Source organism: Sprattus sprattus (assembly GCF_963457725.1).
Source record: "Sprattus sprattus genome assembly, chromosome: 14".
Lineage (NCBI taxonomy): Eukaryota > Metazoa > Chordata > Actinopteri > Clupeiformes > Clupeidae > Sprattus > Sprattus sprattus.
Window position 1 is genome coordinate 8,655,783 of NC_137912.1, and position 13,798 is coordinate 8,669,580.

Here is a 13,798-nt window from a genome sequence, read left to right on the forward strand (position 1 = left end):
GAGATATGAGAACCTGTGAGTGCCCAGAGAGAACACACACACACACACACAAACACACACACACACACACACACACACACACACACACACACACACACACACAAAGAGCATGCACTGAGGATGTTAACCCTCCTTCACACGCCCAGATAGAACACAGCATGCTGGCACTTTTTTACTTACCAAAAGTAATGACCTATACCTATATGACCTATGACCTGTAAAGCCATTTCATGAGTAAAAGAGCAATGAGCATAGAAATAGCAATTTTAATTAAATGAGCTATAAAGAAATGTCTTTGTTTTTTACTTAAAGAAAGTAATGACCTATACGTCATTGCCATGAAATGGATTCTGTAAAGCCATTTAATGAGTAAACGAGCAATGAGCATAGAAATAGCAATTTTAATTAAATGAGCTATAAAGAAATGTCTTTGTTTTTTACTTACCGAAAGTAATGACCTATACGTCATTGCCATGAAATGGATTCTGTAAAGCCATTTAATGAGTAAACGAGCAATGAGCATAGAAATAGCAATTTTAATTAAATGAGCTATAAAGAAATGTCTTTGTTTTTTACTTACCGAAAGTAATGACCTATACGTCATTGCCATGAAATGGATTCTGTAAAGCCATTTAATGAGTAAAAGAGCAATGAGCAGTAGTACTAATTTGTATGAAATGAGCTGTGGAGAAATGTCCTTCTTTGTGCTTTCTTCCAGCCCACCACCTGGTTATCATGTGGACACAGACAAAGGCTTCAACTACTCCTCAGCCGACGAGACCTTTGTGTGCCAGAAGAAGAACCACTTCCAGGTCACAGTTCATGTCCGGATGGAGGGTGACCCCAAGTTTGTCAAAACCCCCAAAGGCCCAGCACCTATCGACAGCTTCCACGTGAATGTGTTTGGGGTGAAGGTACATACAGTGAAATCTACTAACTAAATCTAAAGTAGCAAGCTGCAAGCATCTTGATGTTAATTCCTTTTTTTATTCTTCGTCTAAAGATGGAGGCTCACAGTAATCGCATCACCATCGAGCAGTCACAGTCAGATCGTAGCAAAAAGCCGTTCTTACCTGTCAAGTAAGTCACACTTCCCATTGGTGCTTTTTTTTGTCTCTTTTGGTCTCGCTTTGTACTGGGAACCATGAGCTTGATTAAGTCCTTTGAGAGACAAAGCTGTGTTTGAGTGTGTGTTTTGTGCATTTGATTGACACACACTCTATCTGCAGTGTCAATCTGCCGGGAGATAAGATCACCAAGGTAACTCTGGGGAGACTGCACTTCAGTGAGACCACAACGAACAACATGAGGAAAAAGGGCAAACCGAACCCTGATCAGAGGCAAGGGCCACCAAGATCCTTTTTCCTTTTTCTTTTTGTTCTAAAATGTGGTCACATTTACATTTAGTCATTTAGCAGACGCTTTTATCCAAAGCAACTTACAAGGATGTGCACAATGTGGTCTAATGAAGTAACTCAGTTTTTTGTATACCTTGGAAAGTGACTGTTTGTTGGACTTTGGCAGGTATTTTCTGATGGTGGTGGGACTGTATGCATCAGTGAGGGGAGAAAGCCATCTGGTGGTGGCTCATATGTCTGAGAGAATCATAGTCAGGGTGAGTTTCTTTCTTCTATTAAATCCTGTAAATAAAGTGTGTCATCTGCAAATTGCTTAGGAGGACTAACTATGTATGCTTTTGCTGAAACTACTACGTATAAAATTCTGAAAATGAGTCAGTGAATTGAATAAAATAGGTCTATTAAATTAAGGTTTTTCATTGGTGATATGCACAGCAAGGCTAGAAAAAGTAATTTAAGTCCTTACATGTTTTCTGCTCCGAAAGGCTTCAAACCCTGGCCAGTTTGAGAATGACAGTGAGGTCCACTGGCAGCGGGGCCAGACGCCGGACTCGGTGGTGTGCCAGGGCAGGGTGGGCATCAATACGGAGGCACCCGACGAGGCCCTGGTGGTCTGTGGCAATGCCAAGATCATGGGATCAGTCATGCATCCCTCTGACAGACGTGCCAAGCACAACATACATGAGGTAAGCCCCAGGAAACAATTCCCAGTGTTTGAAAGATTCTTTATTCTGAAAGTGCATCCATATGGTATTAAATAAGTTAGCAAATAACATGTGTATGAACTCATACAGTGATACAATTAAAATATATACGCAAAATTGTTACCATTTTTGATAGCACTTCTGCTGACATGTTACCTTGAGACCATGGAACTGCAACCTATGTAAAAGTTCTTAAATTTTATTAACAGCTATTTTACCGCTTGGGCATTCAGGTCACTTTAATAGCATTTGGATTTAGTGGGTTGAGGATCCCACTGTGGAAGTGAGGTTAAGATATTTCTCCTTATACTGCCCTGATGCTCTGGGAAGGAGATGAATCAATGTGCCCTGAAGAGAAAAACTCTCCAAGAGTGGTACCTTGCCAACCAGTCATTTTACACACAGGTGAACTCCGTGGAGCACCTAAAGAGGATATCACAGATGAGGATCGTGGAGTATGATTACAAGCCAGAGTTCGCCGAGAAGATGGGGATCAAGCATGTCCATGAAACAGGTACTGACTCACCTAGGCATGTGGGGGAGGGAGTTGACTCGTTTTTTTTTTTCCAAAGATTTGTTTTCGGGCTTTTTGCCTTTAATCGATATGACAGTGAAGGTTTGGACAGGAGATGAGATGGAGAGAAGAGGTGGGGAGTGGGATCGGGAAATGACAGCGGGTCGGATCCAAACATGTGTCCCTGTGGGTGTTCAAGCCCGTATATGGTCGGGGCTACTGCTTGCACCACAGTGCCCCCCGGAGTTGACTTGTTTTAATGTTAGGCACTGTTATGGTAATAATTAGACTGCACTGATGGATGCCTGTATTTTCCAGGGGTCATTGCTCAGGAGGTGCAGGAGGTTCTACCCAATGCAGTCAAGGAGGTGGGAGACATCACCTGCACAGGAGGAGAGAAGATCAAGAACTTCCTCATGGTGGACAAAGTAAATGGACAACCAACCACAGTGACCAACCACACACAATATCTCAATGCTGTAGAAGCTGCTGCTAGCATTAATCAAAACATATTCATGTAAAATGTAAATGGACAACCAACCACAGTGACCAACCACACACAATATCTCAATGCTGTAGAAGCTCAAGCTACTGCTAGCATTATTCAAACCATATTCATGCAAAATGGGTCACTTTGGTTTTACCATAGGTTAAAGCACAGTAGATAAAGACAAGGAATAAAAGAAACTGGATGTCATATTTCAGGAGCAGATTTTCATGGAGAATGTGGGCGCCGTCAAGCAGCTGTGCAAGCTGACAGACAACCTGGAGACACGTATCCAGGAGCTGGAGGTGTGGAACAATCGGCTGACCAAGGTCACGACCTCCGTGCCAACCACTGCAGCCGGCCCCAAAGGGTAGATATAAAGTGCATGCGTTGACCAGTATGGGGAGGGTGCCATGCTTGCTCTTGCAGTATGCTGTTTTTCTTTTGGTAATCATTGTTGGGAGTCAGCAGCCTCATCAGAGGTCCTTAGCATGAGATTATTTCATGGATGTTGCGTAAAGGGAATGCTTTTAGTTTCATTTAGATGCTTTATGAGGTTTGATCTCTATGAAGAATTATCATCTCTTACTCGGGCCAACTGATCGGATTCTGGGTTCCTTACCACTCACCGTCATTCAAAGTCAAAGTCAAAGTCAGTTTTATTGTCACACAGCAGGACCCACAACACCACACACATGCATTTTGGCCCCTGTTCATACTTGACTGAGATGTCCTGCCATGGTCATAATGTGATTTCCACATCTGATGTTCTCTATGATCTCCCTGATAGTGCCTCTTATAGATATGCTCTTAACTTAAGTAATTAGTTAAATCTGAGATGCAAACAAGCATACCGTAATGCATTTGTCTTTAAAATCATCCCCAGTTATGCATGCTGTATACGTACAGTCATGGGTTTAAAGCTTTGTTTTTAACGTGTCCGCCTACTCCCACACTGTAAAGATAACCTGTATTGTCCTTTAGTGTATAATGGAATTCTACAGATTTGTTGCGCAACATTAGTTTTATGGCTAAGGTCAATGTGCTATCAGGGTTGATCAACATACTGTACATCTTAACTCAAGGTCAACCACATGGTTGTAAAAAAAAAAAATGCCTCTCCTCACTGTTCTATGTTTTATTGTGATTCAAATGGTGCTTAATTCTGTTGGTCCATTTAATGTCTGTCTTCTGCATAGAAACAAACGTGTTGGTGGGGCTAATTTCATGGCACAGCAGGGGCTATTGTACACTTTTATCTTTTTTTTTTTTTTCATTCCACAGGAAAGTGGACAAAACCCACACTGTTCCACCCCCACCACGGAAACGGTCCCCGTTTGCATCAGTAAAAGTGAGTCTGCGTCACATGACGCCCAGCCTCACTGGCATTTTGACTTCGGCCGTTTGATCGAATCTGTTTGATGTTAACCCCGCCTTCTCCGTTTCAGAAGTACTTCGGCGAGAAGTACAAACACTGCTGTCACCACCGAGCCTTTCAAACCACCATTCTGACCGTGGTGGCTGTGCTGGCCTTCTGGTGAGTCACCAAGACGACCACACAGCCAGGACCCACAGGGGCGGGGGGGGGGGGCGGGGGGGGGAATAGCCTGTGCCTGTTTTGAAAAAACGCTTTTATGATTGTATCGTATTCACAGTCCACAACTTCAACTTCAGAGTCTCAGACAGGGCAGTCATCTGATCTGATACGGTCACAGTGGGGGTGGGAGGTTATGACAGGACCTTTGGCCATATGACATAATCACTTCTGAGAAGAGTTTTTTTTTGCTTAGAATTGTTTTAGAGTTTTCTTTCTTTCTTGTCCAGCTGTGTGACCGTGAACGTGTAATCTCATTCTTATGTGCTTCCCCACAGTGTCATCTCCATCACTGCTCTCTATATGCTCACGTTAGATGAAGACTTTGATTTTGGAAACAAGTATGTTCAATTACAGTATGTAATCTAGTGTATGTATGGGTAAATGCATGCATATCATATCAAGGCATCATGGAAACTATAACTTAAATATAAGTGTAATGCTAACACAAATACAGTTGGATAGAGTAATATTGACTTATTTTTTTGTGTGTGTCTGTGTATTTGACTTGGCAGTGTCTTACCGATAGAACCAAATTCATCTCTCCCAATCACAGGTATGCCAGCTGTGTGTAAACTGACTTTAAATCAGTAATCCCAAAATAACATTATGTTTTATATTGCATAATATTTTTTCTATATTGTTTCTCATGTTCAGATTATGTGTGAGTGTCTTGGTCCAACAACCACATACAACAGTAAAACTATTTAGTTAAGTAAAGCTACAGAAATGTATCACTGCCATTTGTTTGGTCCCTCGTCAGATCCTACTGAACCTTGGCCCCCTGAAGTCGTTTTCTGCTTCCTGTCGGAGTGTGACCAGGTCTACTGCTGCCCGTCAGATCCAGGGGAAAGTCACAACAGGACCAACTCTGCCATTACTGTAGAGCCCTATACAAACTCCCAACCATCAGGTCTATTCAACCGTACACACACATCCACTCAAGTATGAGAGAATGATGCAAGTGGATGACATCAGAGCTGTTCTTTCTCATGCTGCCCTTTTTTTCTCTTACAGATGAAAGACGACAGGGTGGCAATTATAGACGAACATCGACAGAAAACTCTACAGAATGTGAGTGTGTGGGTTTGACTTTAATGGTGTCCGTGTGAGTTTGTGAGAGGAGCATTGAGTGGAGTGGAGTGAAGGGCAAGGGAGCGAGTTGCGATATGTTGTTGTGTTGCATGCGTTGCGTTGCGTTGTGTTGCGTTGGGCTGAGCTCATGTGAGCTGAGTTGAGTTGAGGCGAGTTGAGTTGAGTTGAGTTGAGTTGAGTTGAGTTGAGTTGAGTTGAGTTGAGTTAAGTTGAGGTTAAGTTGAGGTTAAGTTGAGGTTAAGTTAAGTTGAGTTGAGTTGAGTTGAGTTGAGTTGAGTTGAGTTGAGTTGAGTTGAGTTGAGTTGAGTTGAGGTTAAGTTGAGTTGAGTTGAGTTGAGGTTAAGTTGAGGTTAAGTTGAGGTTAAGTTGAGTTGAGTTGAGTTGAGTTGAGTTGAGTTGAGTTGAGTTGAGTTGAGTTGAGTTGAGTTGAGTTGAGTTGAGTTGAGTTGAGTTGAGTTGAGTACACTAGCGACTTCAGGAATAGTCTGAGGAATGTTAATCCAGCGTTTCTCTCTTTTCTCTTCAGGGACAAATGCAACGATCCAGTCCATCATCTTAATGCCGAGTCAGCAAGTCATTGACCAGCGCTACTGCCTGGAGGGGATGTGTGAGTGAGTATCCATGCAAAATGACCCTATATCTGTATAGGCCCGCTCAAATATCCACTTAATCTGGCCCTAATGTGATGGAGATCTGGATGGATATCAATTTTAAGATGATATATTATATGGCAACGACAGTACAAGCATTCTGATTGGCTAATGGGTAGTCATGCCAGCCGCGTATTGACCGGTCTGCCGGTCTGATAAGTATTGTTATTGCCCTCCAGTGACGTCATCATAAAAATGAGCAATACCATGTACCAAGTACTAAACATTACATCCTTAAAAATAAGCAATATTGATAGACATCAACAGCCATGAGTTTCTGAAGTTACCAATATCCAATGCTGTGGTAGAATGTATTATGAAGGGAAAAACTCTTCTCAAAATATCCTTATTTAAACATTCTAGTTAAGCAACTGTGGAACATTTTGTGCGCCTTACAATTATTTGCTGTAGTTGTTACAATTGACCAAGGGGTGGCAGCAGAGGTTGAGAATTTTCAGCGATATCAGGCCACATTTCTGAGGGGCTTTATAGGAAACACGAGTTCAAAACAGGTAAAGAGGGAGAGCATAGAAAAGACCAAAGCATGATAGTGAAGGATTCTACACAGGGATTCCAGCGTAGTCACAAAATGCTCTACAAGCACTGATCTGACTTTTTAAATTAAATTAAATGTAATTAAATGAACTTAAATTGTATTAAGTTTTAATAATATACCGCCAGAAAAATTAAATTGACATTCAGACTCTGATCAAAACTCAGACCTTTGCTCAAAGCAGCCTCTAACCTCAATCTACCAGGCCAGGTCTAAGCCTTTGTCTCTCTTTTCTCTACTTATCTCTCCTAACAGGCCTGGGAACTACAGCTACGCCATCCCCATCAGCAAGTTTGTCCCTGTCGACATGAACATCACTCTGCAGATGAAGTAAGTGTTGGCCCGGTAGCGCGGCCACTTTGTTTTCCGTCTGAATCATTCAGCAGCCTCAGGTCTCCCAGTGGGCTGGTGACAGAGAGACTGTGAGGGAATGAGATCATGTAGGGGGCTGTGTGTGTGTGTGTGTGTGTGTGTGTGTGTGTGTGTGTGTGGCTTGTGTGGAACAGAGCACACCCACACACACACACAAACACACACACACACACACACACACAATTCCAATAATGTCAGTCAGTTGTATACAAGCCTCTCATTCCCAACATTTCGACAGTTACCTCTTTCTGTTGTTCTGTGTGTGTGTGTGTGTGTGTGTGTGTGTGTGTGTGTGTGTGTGTGTGTGTGTGTGTGTGTGTGTGTGTGTGTGTGTGTGTGTGTGTTTGTGTTTGTGTGCTTGTGTGTGTGTGTGTGTGTGTGTGTGTGTGGCCTTTGACTTGTATTGATTGAGTAAAACAGTGCTATGAACTCCTGGGACAAGGGAGGCAAGAGAGTCATCTGGTATGACTGTTAATTTAAGTCATCACCTCTCATCGTGATCATCATTTAGCCTTGGTGGTATGTTGTCTAAAGATATGACATTTAACACTGAAAAACACCCAGACTTACTTACCAACCTGATGTAAAAGCTTCCTCTCTAATTTAGTAGTACTTCTGGTAATGTGTCATGACATCTCCCTCTGATGACTCACAGTAACTCTATCAGGTCCCCTCCAGTCCTCTTTAAACAGGAACGTTCTGGAACATGTTTAAGGTCACTACTCTCAGAGTACATTTCCACCGATTATTGTCAAATTCCCGTTTGGTGTCTCCGTTATTCTGAAGTATATTTGGCATCCTGCCATACACAGTTTTGTCCAAGACTGATATATGGGGATAACATCTACCAGTTTGTTGTGATGGCACCCGAATAATGTCTAATTAAACCATCACCAAACCACCAAATCGAGAAACTTTTCTGTTCCTTTCGTGATATCTACAGCGTGTCTCTTCTTATTGTGGAAATTGTTTGTTGAAAAAGATCAACAACAAAATGCAGCAGACAATAAGATACAAAACGAAACAAAACAAAAAGCAAAGTTAGATCCACAGAAATCTAGCAACCTGTTCCTCTTGGGAATCTGACTGATGTTAATAAGAAGTCTTCCCTCAGTTCCACAGAGCCCCTGGTGGTACACAAGTGCCACGCCGACGAGACGAACCACTGCGGCACTGCCATGGCCTCCGGTGATGGGGAGGAGTATCTGAACAGCACTCAGGTACGGGATATCTAGATGGATACGTGAGCAGACCTATAGGAATTTTAGCGTGTACGTTAAATGTGCCAGTAGGAACCCTCAGATCAGACATGCCTGTAAGATATTAGGGTGAGTTACAGCAACATTTTATGAGCTTATGTCATCACCTAACTTCTGGGCAGGTGATTGGAAGTTTTCTATGGGATCACAGCGGTGCAGATGGGATTTTTGAACTGGGGGGGATGACGTTATTATTTTACTGATGATTGTAGCCTTACGTAGGGAGAGTGGTGGGGACGGATCAGGGTCACTATGAATCTGGGGGGGGGGACATGTCTCCCCCGTCCCCAGTGCTATCTGCGCCCCTGTGGGATCATAATGAATTATTATTTAGAATTAATGCTCAACTTCTGATATCCACAGCTGTGGTGTGTAATATGGAAAAGAGTTCCAGGTCTAGTTCTCTTACTGTTCTGTAACTAAATACTTGGCCTTGATATTTAGTGAGGTGAATAGTCTTGTGCTTGACAAATTCAGGCCTGCCTCAATTTATGCGTAGCAGATTATGAACTGACAATACATTTACACACTAATGGCAGCGACTATAAATTGCTAATGCTCTCTTATGTTTGTTGTTGTATTTAGGGTTATCTGCACGAGTGGGTGTTACCAGTTGCTCGACTCCATCAAAGTTCCTACCACTTACGTGCTGCTAAAGCTGTAAGTCTAGACTTTTTTTTCTCCTAAAAACTTCAAATGTGTTGATTTGAGATCTCTGTATCTACATAGATATGTGTACAGTAGCTATTACTGCAGTTTAACGGGGTGAAGAGAAGCTAATTAAGCTAAAGCTTAGTTAGCTAAGAAGCTAAGAAAATCTGAAGAAATGTTTGTAATATTTGTACGGTGAGAATAATATGAGCCTGATGCATGACATAAATCTTTGACTGATCAGGGGTCACATGTCTGTCATGTTTGACATTGTTTGAAGGCATCAACAGACCAATGTTAGACATGCGTGACACAGATGTTTTTTTTCTCCCCTCTTGTTTATTTCCCCAGGGACTAGCAGACTGTAGTACTGACCCCAGCCACATGGGGGCATCGTTCACAGATTACCACCTTCACTTCTATCGGCGCTGTGACTAAGATCCAGCTCAACTGCCCTCGCAACCCTACCCCTTCCACTATGTGTATAGACCTAATGAATGTGTTTGTTTCTTTTTTGCGACTGACATGTCGAAGAAAGTGAGAGAGCGAGAGACAGGGTCTATTGTCTAACGTTTTCTACTTAGAGTTCTGATTCACCATGTTGTACAGCAATAAGTCTTTCCTCCAAAGTTATATCAATTTACAGTTCCCCTCCTTTGTATTTATGAATGTAATAGTGCTGTTATGTGTAGCACGCCATTTTGAAAATCGATCCACTTGCACTGTTAGAAAATGAGCAATACCGCAATTGATGACTTTGATGATTTGCCAGAAAGTGAACAGAATTGAACCTTCTTCAGGGATCACACAGTTAAAACTCAAATGTCGACCAATATCTAATTTACTGTGTGTCCCAGGCCAGCCATTTTCATTCACTCCGCACTTGACAGAGTCCCTGGTTCCCATCCAGAATCACTGAGACAGATTACTTTGTACAGCAATTAGGAACTGGACACCTGGGCTGAATTGCTTTTTTATGTAAAACCTTAATTAAAAGGACGAAGAGGGTCCTTCATTTAAGGCTGACCTCACTGGCATATCAACCAGAGACCAAGTGCACTTTGAACCACTCCGTATCACTGACAGGTGACATGAATGAATGACAGAAGGAACGAACGATCGAATGAATGAATGAAAGAATGAAATATATTATGCTGTTTTGTATCCACTGTTTTGAACTTTAGCTCTTCTATTAAATATGTATTCACCCGTCACTATTTTGAACTTCTTGTAATGGTTAAGCCCACACTGGTCTGTGATGCTGACGGTTTCACACTAGCTGTGTTCACTGTGCACTGGTAGGTCTTGTGATATCACAGACATTCCAGAGAGTTCTGGCAGCTTTCTCTGTGTGGCAGCCATTCAGTGCTCCCCATTTGAAGCCCACGTGTCCTTGTCACAGAGAGGGAGTAGAAAGGAGCAGGATGGGGAAAAAAATGGATTTGGAGCAAAGAGGAGAATGAAGAATAAAGCATGGCAACAATGAGTGGTAATCCCTTCTGACGTCCGTATCATTCCTGCCACATTTTCATCTCCCTGAAACCCTCTCCGTGGAGAGGAAAAAGATCAGTCCGGTGTGTGTGTGTGTGTGTGTGTGTGTGTGTGTGTGTGTGTGTGTGTGTGTGTGTGTGTGTGTGTGTGTGGCATGCACGCTTGCCTGTGTGTGTGTGTGTATGTGTGTGTGTGTGTTTGTGTGTGTCTGTGTGTGTATGTGTGCATGGAAGCATGAATGTGTGTGTGTGCATGTATGAGTCTAGGGGAGAAGTATTCTCCGGGCTCAACATTCAGTCTTCATCTAGAGGGTTGGGACCCTGTAGCACATGTAGGACAGATGGAGGTTGAGTGAGTGTGTGATTGTGAGAGAAGGGGGGGCTCAGAACAAAGCAGTCCCACCCAGGGGGCTCACAGGGCGGCCTCAGGGCAAGCCTCACTCCCAGAACACCCACCCCTCTCTCTGCCTCTCACACACCCGTCTCTCTGCCTCTCACACATCCCTCTCTCTGCCTCTCACACGTCCCTCTCTCTGCCTCTCACACATCCCTCTCTACCTCTCACACACTCCTCTCTCTGCCTCTCACACAGCCTAGAGTCAAGGTATCTGCCTCCTCCTTCACCAGCCAAGAGAACCGCAACACACAGGGAGACAGGTGTGCATGTTCATACACATGTTTACAAGCGCAATTACCCTGTTCTGCTCTCTCTCTTTCTCTCTCTCTCTCTCTCTCTCTCTCTCTCTCTCTCTCTCTCTCTCTCTCTCACTCTCTCTCTCTCTCGTACCCCCCCTCCCCAAATCCCTCTCACTCACACTCCACAAACACACACCCTGTTTTGGACCTCACAGTTAAATGCCATAGCAGCACTGACTCCTTTAAAAGCACTGAATGGTCTCCGTCAGGTCACAGGTGGTGGCCTTTAAAGTGTCTGCCAAGTGTTCCTGATCTGCCCCTCCATATCAGACAGCTGACATGCATACTGAAAATGGGACGGTGACAGAGAGCATGATGGAGAATGTAGTCCACATGGGAAGCCTAGCCTCCATGGAGCACTGTGGCACACGGACCACTTTGAACATCCAGGTGCTGCAGATGTTGACAGTGTGAGAGCCTGCACTATTTGCAGCCAATAATATAAAAAAAACTTTGAAATGATTTAATTGAATATATCACATTTGGCATTTAGATCTTATAATGTATGTCATGTAATATGTTATTTAATATAAAAAAAATAATATAAAAAAATATTTTAACCTAAATTGAAGGCACACTGTATTTTACATAGCTCAAACCTGTCTGTAGTGATGTATAAATGTAAAGGTCCTTTTTAAAAATAGCTGCAACAAAGCTGTACCAGCACTTTATGTGTTAAAAGACTGAGTGGGGCACTTTCGAGACAGCCAAACCCAAAAGTACACTGGAACACATGGATGCATAGAGCATGGATGCATGGATGCATTTTTTCACACGCACACAAAAGGTGCTATACAGCTGCTATCTGTGAAATCACCGGTGAACATCATTTCACAAGCTCAAAGTGTTACCTATGACTCTTATTCCAAAGTGTTGCAGATCAGCAGTCAGGGTTTGTATACCTAGCATAAATGACTAGGGCCATGAATAAAGGGTTTTCCATTCAAAGAATTACTAGAAACTAGAATTACTAGAAATACTAATGTTGATATTTTGTCTATTTTGCGTCCCATACCACTCCTATTGCCTCACCTCGATCTCACAACCCGCATTCCTCCCACAGAAACATGTAGGCCACGGCAGACAGGCTTCTCTTTGTTCACTTCACAGCAGCATTGCTCCGGTTACACCTCCACACACACACACACACACACACATACACACACACACGCACACACACACACACACACACACACACACACACACACACACACACACACACACACACACACACACACACACATGCACGTGTGTGTGGAAACATATACACACCTGAGTGCACACGCACACCCACAGACCACTAATTTTAGGATTAAGTGTCATTTCGTGTGTGTGTGTGTGTGTGTGTGTGTGTGTGAGTGCGTGAGTGTGTTTTTGTGTGTCTCTGTGGGGGTAGGGTTAGGTGGGTCTAATGGTATGTATATTGGAAACACCTGGATCTTAACTGGACACATTTCTTTTCATATTCTCTCAGACGGGCTTGCAGACTCTGACACTCTGTGACCCCTCAGACACCAGACAACAGGGGATTTCCTTTTCCAGAGGGAGCTTGTCTGCCTCTTGAAAATGGGGAGGGGGGCTAATGGGGCATGTGCTTGTGTGTGTGTGTGTGTGTGTGTGTGTGTGAGAGAGAGAGTGAGAGAGACAGAGAGAGAGATGTGAGAGGAGTATCCTGATGTCAACGTTAGAGCACACACTAGGTTTGAAATTAGGTTGTAAATAATCAGACTCTTTTGAGTTCTGCCTGACAATGCAGTCCTCTTGATAGAGACACTCACCTTCATAAAGAGGCTCCTTTCTGAGAGATGGGAGAGGCTTAAGTCAGTCTGGTTGTAAACCTGCTGGATCTTAGGGGGAATTAAGTATGCGCAACTGAGGGCTTAGTTACTAAGGAGGTCTGAAGAACACTTGCACTGTACAGAGTGGAATGGTTCTCCACTTCAGACACCTCCGGTCATAGACCTGATGAAATCAACTCAAAGACTAATCATTAATGAATGAGTGAGCGGTTCAAACAGTGAATACACTTGACAGAATGACCACAAAAATAAACTAATGAATGTGAATGTGAATACTTTAACAAAGGTGAATGCTTTGAATGCAGTTGAATGCTTCTAAAGACGACCTTGGATAGAGAAGTGCATCAAATGGTTGAGGACTGAAAAGTCACTTTAACGTGACTGTTAACAGATGAGATATCCGCTGAGGTAAAACATGTTGAGACATGATACACAAACCCCCGGTTCTTATGACTTATTCAAGCGCAAAGCCAGAGCGACACATGGAAAGACTAATTAGGCAGCAGGACCATCTACAGACTGACGAGGGGGAAAGAGAGCAGACCGGAGGAACTTCATATGCCTCTCTCTCTCTCT

General features: G+C 43.1%; 1 protein-coding gene across 1 annotated transcript in view; it reads left to right on the forward strand.

The window, feature by feature from the left end:
- myrfl (myelin regulatory factor like) overlaps positions 1-9,675 on the forward strand; it is a gene marked incomplete at both ends in the record, with an annotated part of 15,256 nt that extends 5,581 nt beyond the window's left edge. Inside the window, 20 exons of the mRNA XM_080851610.1 lie at positions 1-15; positions 719-914; positions 1,004-1,080; positions 1,230-1,340; positions 1,525-1,615; positions 1,844-2,044; positions 2,468-2,576; positions 2,895-3,004; positions 3,282-3,433; positions 4,348-4,414; positions 4,512-4,600; positions 4,936-4,998; positions 5,173-5,228; positions 5,421-5,582; positions 5,675-5,731; positions 6,279-6,363; positions 7,211-7,285; positions 8,442-8,547; positions 9,172-9,246; positions 9,589-9,675. The exon at positions 1-15 is cut by the window's left edge and continues 136 nt beyond it. Of these exons, the coding sequence (XP_080707736.1) occupies positions 1-15; positions 719-914; positions 1,004-1,080; positions 1,230-1,340; positions 1,525-1,615; positions 1,844-2,044; positions 2,468-2,576; positions 2,895-3,004; positions 3,282-3,433; positions 4,348-4,414; positions 4,512-4,600; positions 4,936-4,998; positions 5,173-5,228; positions 5,421-5,582; positions 5,675-5,731; positions 6,279-6,363; positions 7,211-7,285; positions 8,442-8,547; positions 9,172-9,246; positions 9,589-9,675 (1,984 nt within the window). The remainder of the gene's footprint in view (positions 16-718; positions 915-1,003; positions 1,081-1,229; positions 1,341-1,524; positions 1,616-1,843; positions 2,045-2,467; positions 2,577-2,894; positions 3,005-3,281; positions 3,434-4,347; positions 4,415-4,511; positions 4,601-4,935; positions 4,999-5,172; positions 5,229-5,420; positions 5,583-5,674; positions 5,732-6,278; positions 6,364-7,210; positions 7,286-8,441; positions 8,548-9,171; positions 9,247-9,588) is intronic.
- Positions 9,676-13,798: the final 4,123 nt, after the last annotated feature.